We start from the raw sequence: 15,181 nt of genomic DNA, 5'->3' as shown, positions 1-15,181 counted from the left end.
AAAAGTAACACAGTATGAAACTTTTTAGATTCATAGTAGTAATTTGAAATACAAATATACCTTTTTCTGTATGTCTTGCAATTTGATTGCTGTAGAATTAATAATTTTGTTCCGATTTCCTCGCGGCACACCGGTTGGCAAACGGTGGTTTAGTCCATCCCTTGATCATATTCTGGTTCTGCGGTGTTAATATCTGGTCAGAACTTGCTGTTCTAGAAGCCTTAAGTTCATACGCTATAAAATAGTATTTCCGCATTATGCCCCTTTTTAAACTATTTTCAATATTTGTATGTATCTTCAGATAAACCCTCCGTGAAAAGTTTTATTTATTGGATACTGTATTTCTGACGATGCTTCCATTATCAAATAGTGTATGTAGTTTTATTTAACATAGAATTGCATACGACAAAACAGTAGAAAACATTCTCATTGTTTTAACTTTTCTTGAGTTGATTTTGAACTTAACGTCCCTTTCAGCAGCGAAGCTATATAAAACGTGGACCTACTAATTAACGTCGAATCCGAATCACACGAACTCCCACCGGGAATCGAACCTGGGTCTTCCATGCGTTAACTTTACTTGAATTTGGACTCGAACGCTCTGCAGCAGATTTAAAACGGTTGACTTGCCACCCCTGAGTTTTTCAATGAATGTATTTCTTAGTAATTATTTTAATTTTACTTTTGAAAAGGTAAAGGCATTTTGCTTTAAAAAAAATCCTTGAATTATACGTAGTCAGTGTTGAATACAGGTTTCATTTTTGTACGTGGCAATAGTAACTTCCATGGTCCTCTCTCTTCTACCTCTAGACACAGAAATTTTGTTTTTAACAACGCCAAATTACGATTTTTATCAATAAAGAGTGGCTGTCCTACTAACTCTTGTATCGATTTCCTGCTAAGCAAAGATAAAGTGAATCTGAAAAGGTAGGGGATCGGTAGGTAGCGGCATGACATCACGCCGTCCCCCATGCCTATCTTTGCCCATTGTAATTTCTTAGGAACTGGGGGGACGCCGTACACATTTTTTGGAGGTGGGGGACGGCGTCCCCTGCATTCCCAAGCACTTTTACCTCTGCTGCTAAGTATTAATTGCTGTAAGGACTAACGAAAAATAGTATGTGGTAATTCTACTACTACTACCACTACTACTACTACTACTAATAATAATAATAATAATAATAATAATAATAATAATAATAAAAACAATAATAATAACAAATGATCTGAATGATAAAGATATTTTTTTTAACTTTCTAATACAATCTCTGCGTGCTTTCGCGAATCTGGATATATTGTTTTTTTGAGGAATAAAGAGGCTTCAAACAACGACGATTTGTATAAAAGTCTTATCAGCTGCCTGACAGCTGACCTTGTGTTTTTTTTTAACACAATGTTACAAGGCAGTAGATGTACCCCACTTCAGAAGGTCGAGTCAGCGAAATTTGATCTTGTTTTCCTAGAAATCGATATCATTTCTTCGAATTGTGAGGCAAGTTTCGACAAGCCTTTAGTTGCTATGGTCATAGCCTTTTACGGCTACCACAGAAGCGCGTGGGAAAATTTTGGTTTATTTGAACCCCCGTCACCCCCTACTCCTCTTTAGTTGCTATGTTCATAGCCTTTTACGGTTACCACAGAACCCCGTGGGAAAATGTTGGTTTGCTGTTGCTATGCTCATAGTCTTGGACGCCTACCAGATATAAAAAAACAAGATAAAACATGCCTTTTTCGTGTTCTTGTCGTTTATTGGCTAATCATTTGAATCCCCAAAACCCCCCACCCTCTTGCGAAGAGCGTAAGCGGAACGTATGTGCTTGTGTAGATCATTCTGCTAGCAGCTGTTGCAAAGGAAGAAACGTCAAAAATTTTCAAGATTTCATCGTCAATGAGTTTATTAGATAAGCTTAATAAGCCATCAATGGTACCCTTTACAAAAATGCGAGATTTGGAGATTGGAGTACCATTTCGTATTGTAAACTGTGAGATAATTACAACGGTATATGGTAGGAAGGCATGTGTGACATTTGAAGGAGGCGAAAAAGTGATTTTACCTGGACGTTGTACTGAAAAATTGGAAGCAGATAATGGTGCATTATTAACGTATTTACAAAGTAGAAATGTCTGTTTAATATATAAAGGAATGAAGATTAATGTATCTGGACGTAACATGCACGATCTTGAATTTACTGAACTGGTTTACTCATCGTAAGTGTATGGTAGCATGTACAAACAAGATGAAACATGAATTTTTCTCTTCGCCCCTCCTCTTCATGCATGCGCAGTCATCTGTATGCATAGTGTCGTTATTCTGTGCTGACCAGCGACTGGAGTAACATGTCTTTGAGTGCTTGTGCGTCAACTATGGATACCAAGAAAGAGTACTTGTTAAATGTTGAATATGGACTTAATTCAATGAAAACGAAATTAATTTGTATTGGACTGGATAGTGATACATTTGAACCAGTGATTCGTGTTGGCAAAGGACTTGTGTTTGGAGTGGAGTTAAATTTGGCCGAGCGGGAGAAACTTGTACATTTAACCCCATTTGTTACGGACTATTTAAATTCTCAAGTGGAAATTACATTTATAAAATATCTTGGTCGAAAAAACGAACTGGTGGTACGAAAACTAATGGGTGAGAAATTAGTGATGTTAGAGAAGAAAGGAACACTTCATGCTCCTCGAAACACTGTGTACTTAACTTCAAGTGATTGGCTTTATTTCTTGGAAATATTACCGTGTATTGAACATGCTGTGAAAAACAGTAAAGTTTGTAGTGTTGTGCTACGTGAATATTTTGACTTGTGTACAGATACTATTCGTAATCATGTACAATCGCAGTGTCTTACATGCAGAGGACTAGCCGGAATCCATACCTGTGTAGATGAACAGAGTATTATTAATGGTATGAACATTAGTTTTCCAAGTGTCTCTCTTGATATGAACAGTGATGTGAACATTGATGGTGAACGATTAAAATTGGAAATGAAAGTATTTTGCAAACAAAAACTCATAGATTCAATTATGGCTGATTTATTTGATAGTGTATCGACACAACCATGGTGGGGAGAAACCGATACTCAACCTTCGGAGGGTATCAACGAAGTTAACGACTCTTCATAAAGAAGAAGAAGAAGAAAATTGATTAGTTTTTTCATGTATACTAAACAACGTAATATCAAATGTAATAAAAATATATACAGTGAAAAGTGAAATGTTTTATTTGTGTGTGTTTTGTGTTTATTTCATACACCTCAATATGATAGGATTTTTAAGTTTTTTATAAGAAAAAAATCCTAACATATTTTTTTCCTCGTATATTATAAGTGATACGTATAATAATAATAATAATAATAATAATAATAATAATAATAATAATAATAATGAATTCAAATTCTTGAAATGAATGTTTAAATAAAAATTAGTATTTGAAATTGTTATTATTATTATTATTATACAACTTTGTCTGAAGTATGATGTGACTTTTTTATTTTTTTAAAAAAGGAACTAAAATACTTAATATTAAAATTTTAGAAATAAAAGTCCTATCATAATAATAATAATATTGAATTCACATACTTGATTTAATTTACGAAAAGAATAACTGATTAAGTATTTGAATTCGTTATTATTATGATTATATGATTATGTTATTATGTTATTATGTTATTATGTTATTATGTTATGATTATGATTATATTATTATGATTATATGTTATTCGTTATATGATTACAGCATTGAATTAAAATCAGTTTTAGAATCTTTTTTTAAATCACTATGAAATTCTTTAATTCAATGACTTAAAAATATGTTTTATGATATGTGTATTTAATTACATAATTGATCATAAAACATATTTATTTATTAGGAAACGGAGAAAATAAGAAATAAAACATTTGTTTTCAAAAAGAAAATAGAATACAAAAGGTTTATTGCTGATGAAACTATTTACACAATTATAACGACGGTAAGTATAGTACATTTTAAAAGAACGTTAGATTTTGTTTTCATTGTTCATGTGACGATAACTTCACAACTGTCATATAGTGTTCACTGATGATACTACTGCTGTTGATGATGGTGATGAAACGTAGATAGAAGTCAGTCTGTACAATGCTGATGTCCATACACACGATGACGATCTTTTACTCTCTGAAATGAAAAAAAAATGAAAAACAAACTTAAAATTTATTTTATCTATAATCATGAACAAATAAAACAACAAATGATAATACATACAAACACATTATAATAAAGAAGAAGAAGAAGAAGAAGAAATGACTACCTGCAATAATATGAAAAGAAAGTAATCAAAACAAACGAAGAAGAAGAATGAAGACATGATTGCCTGTAAAAGTAAATACAGCAAGCGACGATCATTTTTTTCTGGAGTTGATGAGAAAGTGTAATGAAATTCATTTAAGGACTTTCCTTTAGCTTTAAAGCATAGGAAAAAATATGAATTTTGCCCACATATTGACGATTTCACACTTTGAATTTGTTTATTATTAAATGTATAAAAAGTGGAATTTCTACGTAGAAATTGAATATGTTGCATTACATATGGAGGAAATCCAAATGTATCGAAGTAGTGGGCACGTCCGTTAGTATGAATATATACGGAAATCCAGTGTGTGCCAAGTTTGTTCGAGGGGTCTGTATTTATGATGATAGCTGCAGGTAGTGGAACATGTGCTGGTAATTCATTGTCTGCATATACGCCAACGAAATGATTATGAAATAAAGAATTTGTTTGCAAAGCATTCAATAAATCTAGTGTAGAGGACATCATGTATAAAAATGCAGACATGTACATATATGATATGATATTTAAATAACGTACCTTTAAAAATCCATGATGATGTTCCTCTCATGATCCACTTCTAAGAGAGATTGGAATTCTCCATACACAATGCAGGAGATAGGTGCTGCTAGAGGCTTCGTAAAATGAACTTCCAGACGAACACAGCCGTGACGTATAAGGTTCCAATGCTGCACAGCGCTGGCTTCTCCATCTTGAGTAATGTCGAAAACAAAGATAGTGTATCCTTGAGGAAAGTCAAGGCGAGGAATATTGTTGCCATGATTGGAAAAGTGAATGCCTGATCCACAGAATAAGGTATGATATGAGGAAACATAGAGGTTGTTTTCGAAATTTGGTTGTAATGGTTTTGAAGGTACAGGTTTTCCATCAATGTATAGAGAGAAGAAATTGATGTCAAAATGTTTGAAATGAAATGGACTTGAAGTTATTGTTCCTGTATACGCATCATTTTGTGTAAACGCCACAATCACTCGATTGGTAACACTCCCATAAATAAATTATCAATTGTTTTTGATTGAAGATTCTTTGGAATGACGAATGACTTCATTTGCACTCTTGTGAGAGGATATTTGGCTGTTGTTGATTGTAGAAGCTTGTTATGTGCTAGTTTTATTGTAGGACTAACATTAATCTTTTTAATATGTAAAGCAGCATCTAAAATATTCACTTTAGCCTCAACAGACGCATAACTATGAGACAAAAGTTTGGCTTTGCAGGAATTAACTTCAGACGTAATTCTACTCCTTGGATTAGAAATTTATCTTGATTAAAAATATCACAATGAAGATGTCCAAGCAGGTCGAATTCTGCACTTTTTTGTTAATTCATATCGTTGTTGAAATCCTCTATTATCACTAGATGTTGCATCCATATGTCCAGCAGTATCTTGAAACCAGAATGCACATTGAAGATGAGTATTTTTAGCAGAATCATCATAATTTAACAGTTTTTCAATGTATGATCGATATGGATGATTATGAGATGGAAATGAAATCAGTTTGTTATTTAAATACACTTCCACTTCACTGAACATAGAATTTAAAAAGTCATTAATAGGAGCCACAGCTTTATCACTTTCGCCAAATGCTGATCCATCAGGCTTAACGATTTGAGCTTCGATGTAAAGAGTATGTGGTAGATCTATGTATTCATCACTTGTTCCTGGGATGACAAACTCTATAGGAGCATTATCAGCTAGTGAACTGATTGGTTTGTATGTAACAACATGATTATCCAATATACTGGTTTGCGTTGGTTTTGTAGAAAAAATATCTAGTTCACTCTTTACACACTCGCAGGATTGATGATGTAAGAAAGCCATAATGGTGATGATTTAATCAAAGATATCGTGTGATAAGTTCCTCTTCTTATAAGACTGATTTTTCTTTGTTTTCTGTGTACGTTTCCTCTTGCCCTCCTTCTTCTTGCGCTTGATGATGTGTAATGATGTAGGGTTAAAGATGGAATGATGTGTAATTCTTCTTTTCCTTCGTTGATATCCAGATCGTAGCATAGATTTGAGTTTATTTTTTGCTTTATCTTGCAAGACGGATCTCGCTTCACCCATTCGTTGATGAAAGAATTCGTTAATAGGTTGATTATCGATGATGACATCAGTAATAACGTTTGCTCCAGATTTTAATAATTCCTTTCCTACTGTTAAGCTCCTTGTTTTACTAGTGGAATGACAGAACGAAATAATCCTCCAAGGAAACTTCCAATACCATGTCCAACTTGATAAGGGGAACCAACATAAACGTTTCCAGTTCCAGAAAGAGCTTGTTTTTGATAATATTGTAAATATGGATTATTCATATTTGTCGATGTTGACGCACTGGTCGAAAATGTAGTTTAACGCATACAGTTCCGAAAGTGAATGCCAGTGGAGAGCCTGTACTATCTCTTATATCTATTTTGATGTGTTCAAAATGCATCTTCTTTATAGGCACATAATGTGGCGGATGAAAAATTTCTATAACACTACTTCCAAATGTATGATTCACAGGATTCATATTTATGATACGTAATAATGGTGCTACTGTATCTCCAACAAATACAGATTGAATTATATCACAATACACATACATTGTAGATGGAAGTCCTAAACGTAAATTTGGAATGCTTTGGCCTTGTTGCATATCCTTTAAATCAACGCTTGGATCAAACCCCAACATCACACTAACACTTGGTGATAATGCAACGTCTACATCTATGTCTTTATGAAGACGTCGTATAAAACAGGTATTACTCTCACGAGTATAAGAAATATGTAAATTTGTGAATCTGTTGTACGTATGTATTATCTTTATCAATTCTGATATGTCAGTGTAATAACGTACAGGAATAGTTATAAATTTCCATTCATCACTTTTTGCAGGTTTGTAAAAAATTTTATTATTTTCGTCATTAATATTTAATATTGAATGAGGATAATGAATTTCAACAATAGCCACTTCCAACTTTTCATGGAATTCCATTCTTTGATGAAGTTTCGTAGTGTATGATGTTAAGGTGTTGTCAGGAAAATATTCCATAGAACTATTACTGGGAAGCGTAACGTAAAAATCTCCATCAGGTTCCATTGTACTTCTCGATCTTCTATACGGACGATGCAGGTATCCAGGAATCGAAAAAAGAAGGATATCCTTTCCATTGAACAAGATATTCTTTTCTGCTGCCTTTTCTTCTTGTACGTATGATTTTATCTATGTAAAATGTCTTTGATAACGTCACAGGTTGTAATTCCACTTTGTAAAACAATCCATCCAGTGGTTCCTTGTTTAAATCTTCAATTTCGTAAACAGGTGGATCTCTTGGTATTATCTTCTTCACTTTAAATATTTCCCAAGTCCAATTTTGCATATATCCTTTATCAAATGTACGTTTAGTTTCACTAATTCGTACTGTATCACCAATCTTAAGATGTTTTGAGAAATTTGGATTCTTCTTCTTCTTCTTTATTTTATTATCATATTGATTATGCCATACTTGTAATAGGTTATTTTGAGAAACATTTGCAGGTGACATCTTTATGCTTGAATGATAACCTTCATTGTATGATTTCACAAGAAGAGGTAATACATTTAAATAATTATACGTTTGATACTTTGTAAAATACTTCCACATTTTTTATTTTAGAGTTCTGTTAAAACGTTCTACAATACTAGCTTTTATATCAGGATTTTTAGTTGTAATATGTTTTATTTTGTTGTCCTCTAAGTACTTCTGTATTGTTTTATAGTAAACTCACTTCCTTTATCTGTTCGGAATGTAATTAGTTTTCTGTCTTTGAAAACAATTTGCAATCCTTTTAAGACATCATTTGTACTTTTAGATTTTAATGGCACAGCCCATGCATGTCGACTGAACACATCTATCACTGTAAGAATATAACGATATCCATCATTAAATTTATGAAGAGATTGAAGATCATTAATATCACTTTCCCACTCATCATCAATGTTATTCACTACATAGAAATCTCTTTTAAAACGACGACGTACAGGTTTGTGTAACGTATATGTTGTTTGTTGCAGTAACCATCTTCTTATACAATGTATAGGAATTTTCTTCTTTGTTGCTATCCACAATTTTTTAACAGTTGAAAACGAGGCAGGATGTGAAGGGTTGTAGTAAATCTTGCTTAACTGTCTGTTTACGGTTTCCACCTTGACCATACTGGACGTTTACAGGCACGTTTCCTTTTCCTTATAGGAAATATTACTTTTTCGTTTTCTTCTTCTTCTTCGTAGTCTTCTGGAAACGATTTCAGAGGTATTTTTTCCCTTGACGATGATGCTGTTGGTGATGCTTTAGTTCGTCGTAAAATATATGACAAACGTTTTGGATTTCCAATAAGTTCTTGAGGTGTGTTATTAGAAGATAAATAATTACAAAATTTCTCCCATCCCGGTGGATTTGTGTGTTTCCGGGGTCGCGACACATCAGAAATTAAATCTACAATTTAGGATCCTTCTAGTTTATCACCTCTGATGTAAACAGTTCCTTTATTATCCCACGTGATATTATCATCATGTTTCATTCTATGTAGTAGTAATTCAGCTCTTTTACGAAACATTTTGGGTATAGATAATAATATTTCTTCTTCTACTTCAGGCTTCTCTGATTTAGTTGACGTAATTGAAATTGACACAGGTTCTTCTTGTTTTCGTATTAAATGTAAATATTTTTGAAGAATATTGTTATACTGATTCCACTTTTCTTCATCACTAAGCGGTGATAACTGTAAAATCTCTTGCATTTCTTGATCCAAATTAGATTCACGTTTCTCCAGGGCTGATGATGATGATGATGATGGTGTTTGTATACGATTCAGAACTTCAGGTGGAACTAAAATCATCTTCTTTGCGTGTTCCATTGTACTAACGGAATAGTATACTTGATAATGCACCAGTTAAAATAGGAGCTAATAATGCCGGTAGGAATCCACCCTGCTGCTGCAATAATAAATGCTTCTTCTTCTTTTGGATGGAATTTCCTTTCTTCACAAGATATCGAAGCGTCCTCTTGTATCGCTTTAATCTTGCTTTCTGTGTCTTTGTAAGAGGTACATTCCCTTTTAATAGATTATAACAACATTCGCAAATACTTCAAATCACTGAAGAGTCTGCATTGGCCAGTATAGCTTTACGTAATTTAGGATTTGCTTTGCTCAGCGTACGAAGAAGATCTCCGTGTTTTACTCTTGGAGACATATTGTCAGAATGAAGAAACACAGTTTAAAACAAACATTATAAACACATCTTCTTCTTCTATTTCGATGGAACATAAACGTAATGATAAATATCATCAGGAAAGATATTTGTTTGAAAACGAAGTTCATCTGGCGTATCCTGTTTTAAATCAATAAATAAATATCCACATGGTAACTTTGTTGCGTCGTTGAAACTTTCTTGAAGAAATTTTGGATTCTCAGGAGCTAGTTGATAACTCAAATGTTTAATTTGTGATTTATCTCTTGGATTTTTAAATAATACGAGATAAGAACAATTCAAGCTCATATCTCTGCTTCCTTTTCCCTGATGAAATATGTTTTGTGTAATAAATAGTACACTAAGATTTCTATGATGAGAACCCTTTGTAAAGAAATCAACTATATTGCGGTTCACTACACACATTTGATCATCAATAATAATAAGATGTGGTCCAGTTCCAGGTAGAAAGTCTTTTGTTCGAGGTAATCCTTCAATAAATTGTACTTTTGTCGAAATTTCTCTGTATGCATTTTGCCATTCTGCATAGTACCAATAAATATGACGAAACGATGTATTAACCATACGTGGTAAATTGGACAGGAATCGTATTACAAAGGAAGTTTTTCCACATCCACTTGGTCCGGCAACAATACATGAAAAGGGATGTTTCCACGTCGTGTCCATATTAAAGAGTATGATCATTCTTTCTTCATACGTATATTTATAAAGGGCTTTATTACATTTCTCTTCTTCTTTTGTTGGAAGTAGTGTAGCTATATGGAAGAGTATCATATGAATTTGGTATTCTACGTCGTTTAATATAATTTATCTTATAATTTTTTGTTTCGGGCATGCTGACGATAGTATGGTGTTTCCTGCGGCATTTTTTTTTCTCATTGGTAATTTTGACTTCAGTGGGACGAGATTCTTCTTCTTCTTCTTCCGCATCCTCTTCACTATCAACTATCATTTTCTTCATTACATCAAAATTTAGGTGTTTTGAAGATTCATAGTTTAATGAAAAGCCCCGTATCTTGCATACTTGAAACTCCTTCTTCGTGCTGGGATCAAAAATACGTAAGCTGCAATTCTTCGGGCCCGCCGATACATATTCTGAAATATAAGCTTCTTTACCATATTCGAGGACTTCATTTGTTAAATCGCCTAAAAAGTCACCAGTTGGAATTGTACTTTCACCAGGTTTTTGCGTATAAATGACGGAATCAGTATCAAAATATAATACTCTTTCTTGTAGTTGATCTAAATATTTGTACAATTCTAATCTTGCTTGTGCTGTTGTGTATGCGGCTATGACAACATTTACTGTTGGTAGTGAAACAGGAACGTCATCGGTGTATTGCCAATATACATATAACATGTCATCATTTACTGGAAATATTTGATGAACATCTATATCATGAGATGTTAATTTCTCATATAATTCCTTGGGTTCATTAATAATGCTGAAATGACCCATGTTCTCACGTTGACCAAATTTTCCCAAAATGAATTTAGCATTAATTTAGCTAAACTTCTAAGTGCTGGATTATGTTTAATTTTGTTCTCATCTAGACGTATTCCTTCCTTTTTATAAAATTGCTGAATGTACTTCTTCTTTAATTCATGTGTTTCACACCATGATGGCCATCCACTAGCTTCTGTTTTTGCTTTCAGGAAGGTGTTTATGTATTCTGCAAATAAGCCGCCACTTTTTTCATCATATTGAACAACGTCATATGCCCATATTTCATGAATATCTATTTTTTGTATCCTTTTTCTAATGCCTTTCTTACTTCATCTGCTACCCATGTTCCATGTAGAACTCGGTCTTCATCGTTGTGATTACAAGGTGCTTGGTTTAATTCACCACAACATGTACGGCAGAGTGGAAACATCAATCTATCATTTGATTTATAAGGGAGGACAGGATGAAACAGTTGTTTTGGAGGCAAAATACTGAGCTTAACTAATCCTTCTACTTCTTCAATGTTGGGAATATTTGAATTTCCAGGCAGGTAGATAGTAGGATGACGAATTGGAAACTTCTTAGTCTTAGAGATAAATGGATAAAGTGAAATAACATCTTTGTATTATATGGTTTCTCCTTCAGATTCTTGTGCTTTATGATACAAACGTATGGCATTCACACGTCCTCCATAAAAAGCGTCACGAGGATTTAATGGTGTTTTCTTTGTATACGGATGATTACTAACATACTTCTTCATCTCTTCATTTCCTGCCAATTTTTTTTTAAATTCACAACCCCATATTTCATGCACTTCACAGCCAAAATCTTTTAATTTTTGGATTTTCTTCTTTGTTGCTTCATATCGAAATTCCATGGTATCTGTAGTATTGTTATATATGAATTTATCTCTGTCGTTAGTGTAACACTTGATACAGGCATGCGTTCAGCATCCCTCATACTCCCACACGTGTATTTTTCCTGTATTGGGTTCTGTCCATACACCATCTACTTTCATTGATGCTATTCGTTTTTCCTTACTACGTGCAGCATTCGTAATTTGGACGTTTCTGTTTTTTTCTTCCCAAGCTATCCATTGTACTGCTTCAATTGATTGTACATCTCTCCATCGATATCCGTTCTTTGGTATGATACCAATTGTATTTTCCTTTAAGAAATTTCTACGATACACTAAATTACATGCACTGGCAATTGTAATACATTCAAGTAAGGGATTGACATTAGTTTCAGATTCAAATGTATTCATAAAGGAAATACAGGCTTGACGTAATACTTCGACATCCTGTACACAATACTTGATGAGTTCTTCTTTCATTTTAAAGGTGTCGTTTTGATGTTCGGTATACCATTCGAGAAACTTGCGTCTTTCGTCTACTTTCATAGTATCTGCTCCATAATATTTAATGTCTGGAAGCGGCCCTTCATAGGTTTGGTTCTCACGTCGATTAAAGAAGTGTGGGAAATATCCTTTGCACGATTGAAGCCCAAATGCACCACTTAATTTACTTAAGGGCATAGGAAGAAAGCTTAGTGAATCGATGAAGGTTACGTTTCTTATTTTAAGAGAGAGAATTTTTGCTCCATTCGTGATTACTTCTGGAGTCCAATTCATCTTCTCAACCATGGTCTTAATGATGAAATGTGCGTCATATCCCTTTGAATTATGGGCAACACAGGTTACTGATTTAATGTTTGGTCGACGTTGTTGAAGATGTTTTAGAAAATCTTCTATTACATTTTCTCCGTCAAAAATATTTTCTCCCTTTCCACAAATGACACAATCATTCTTGATGTTGTTATCTTCATAACATTGGTAACATACATGTTGACTAACCAAGACATTAGGTATGTGTTCATATATGTTTGCGTCCTCGTCTTCTATTTTCGTATCTTGTGTGGATTCAATATCATAAAACAGAATCATAGCTTTCTTCTCCATGATATTTTTTTCATTGGCTTTTTTTGATTTTCTTCTTTCATTCACTTTCATGTAACATTCATGATTGGGTGGTACTATATCATAGCAAATGTTGCAATAAGTTTCTCCACATACGTGAGATCCTTTTTCTTTCACTACAAAAACTTTCAAACACTGGGTACAGCATTTCACAGTTGAACATAAAGGCTTTCCATTTTGATACGGCGCTGACTTGTGATAGTCATAGCATGACTGGCCATAAAATTCTCGATTACAATCATTGCAAGTAATGTGGGTTTCTTTAAAGTCACATGGTGGCTTCTGATGACAACGATAGCATACAGCTGTACAATGTTTCAAATGTGCATGCTTCTTTTCATATTTCTTATGACAGCTTTCGCAATAAAACTTACAGCTAAAACATGCTGTCAAGCTTTCAATGACGTTGTAGTGGTTATTTATGAACAGTAAATTTAAAGCAGTTGTCTCGTTATCACTTGGTGGTGCTTCAAACATAACATCACTTCCTGAAAAGCCCCTATACACTGTAATTTTATAATCCTTTAAATAATCCTGAAATTTACGTATTTCAGGAATTCCACCACCATGACTGAGATCTACATCGGCAGCTTCACACAGTTCTTCTGCTTCTTTTTCTATTATATAATTACTTTGAGTTTTTACATATCTATTATATTCAGTTTGATTTCTTCCCTTGTATTTTTTCAGTCCTATGGCAACGACGATTGCATGTGCTAAACATCTTGTACCTTTATTCTTAATTGTGATAATACCACGTTTTGCCTGTACATATTCTTCAGTATTCATAACATGTTGTTTCAAACGTCCTTGTTCTCTTGGCATACGTACATGATGAAAATTCACGATGCAATCTTCACTTATAAGAAAAGCCGCATTACTTTGCAGTACTTTCTCATAACTTGTCGATAGAACTTCTGCTGAGAGATTTCTTGCTTCTCTGAACGATAACCAAAAAGGGCGGTGTCCTTCTCTCTCATTTGTAATTGTTATTCCTACGTAATCATGCTGGTCCACATTACGTAGTAAATAATCTATTAGTGCCCGTAGACTTGCTTCAATTGCCGTAAAAGGGTTTTCATCTGCACGCACGGGGGCTAGACGGAATCGTAGCATTCTACCCTCCATATTGTATCTTCTGTATTGTCTTCTTCGTTCTTCTATTGTATGAAATCTATTGTGTCCATCATTACGGTTGTTATTTCCGAATCCTACTTGTATATTTGATATTCGTTGTGCTTGAAATACGACTAGCAATTCGTCCATTCTTTTTTCTATGTCGTCTAAATCGACTTCCATTTCTTCGTGTTCTGTACTAGCCTCTGCTAATATTTCCATAATTGAGGGATATATTACTTCTTCTTCTTTTCTGGGATCAGGAAACAAATTTTTTAATCCAATTTTCTAGTTCATTCTTGTAAAACTTATCATCTTCTTCTTCTATTTTCATCTCTTCCTTATTGTAATCCTCTCCTATTATTTGGGAAAACGTGAGATTTAGCAGCTCTTCTTCATTTCTCCTTTCTTCGACGTCTTCTTCTGTTCCTTCTTGTAACCACTTTATAATTTCTTTAATACGGCCTGATGCTTCTTCTGTTATCTTTCTATTGCTAGCACTGTTCAATATTTGTAATAGTTCTTCTTCATCATATTCTTCTTTTTCTACTGGAATTTGAATTTCAATAGTTTCTCTTTCTTCTTCTTCTTCTGTTGCTGATGCTGTTGCTGTTGCTGCTTTTTCTATTCTTTTTTCTATTTTCATTTGTTCTTCTCCGTCTTCTTCTTCTTCTTCTTGCATTTTTTCATGATGATCTATTTCCATTTTTTTCTTTTGCGTCTTCTTCTTCTTCTTCTTCTTCTTGTATTTCTTCTTCTTCTTCTTCTTCTTGCATTTCTTCTTCTTCTTCTTCTATCCCGATTATGGCATTTATTTCACTTAAAAGAACTTGCGTTTCGTTATTTACGTCCACTACCTCTTCTTCTTCTTCAATGCCATTAATGAAGACCGTAATCTCCTTCAGTAAATCTTGCGTACTCTCTTTTGCCATTTTTCTTCCTCAGATGTATATACGTAATGCGATAAATGTAAATGGTATATGTAATAGTATATGAATATGATATATAATAGTATATATAATAGGATATATAAATTTTATTTAAATGGAATATATATGTATATAAATATTTGAAAGGA

At 33.6% G+C, this 15,181-nt stretch overlaps 1 protein-coding gene across 2 annotated transcripts; it reads right to left on the bottom strand.

The window, feature by feature from the left end:
* Positions 1–3,951: 3,951 nt before the first annotated feature.
* Positions 3,952–11,012, bottom strand: LOC145689057 (uncharacterized). Of its 2 annotated transcripts, none has more exons than XM_081763186.1 (2): positions 4,848–11,012; positions 3,952–4,156 (listed from the first exon to the last, which is right to left on the bottom strand). In XM_081763186.1, exon 1 carries the CDS (start codon positions 7,409–7,411, stop codon positions 6,641–6,643), a length of 771 nt encoding a protein of 256 aa, XP_081619312.1. In that variant the 5' UTR covers positions 7,412–11,012; the 3' UTR covers positions 3,952–4,156; positions 4,848–6,640. Both variants share the same exon structure in this region, with proteins under 2 accessions (XP_081619312.1, XP_081619313.1).
* Positions 11,013–15,181: the final 4,169 nt, after the last annotated feature.

Source organism: Thermobia domestica, chromosome 7 (assembly GCF_964235325.1).
Source record: "Thermobia domestica chromosome 7, izTheDome1.hap1.1, whole genome shotgun sequence".
Taxonomy (NCBI): Eukaryota; Metazoa; Arthropoda; class Insecta; order Zygentoma; family Lepismatidae; genus Thermobia; species Thermobia domestica.
The sequence above is the reverse complement of the archived record's forward strand: the minus strand, read 5'-3'. Positions and strand labels throughout refer to the sequence as shown.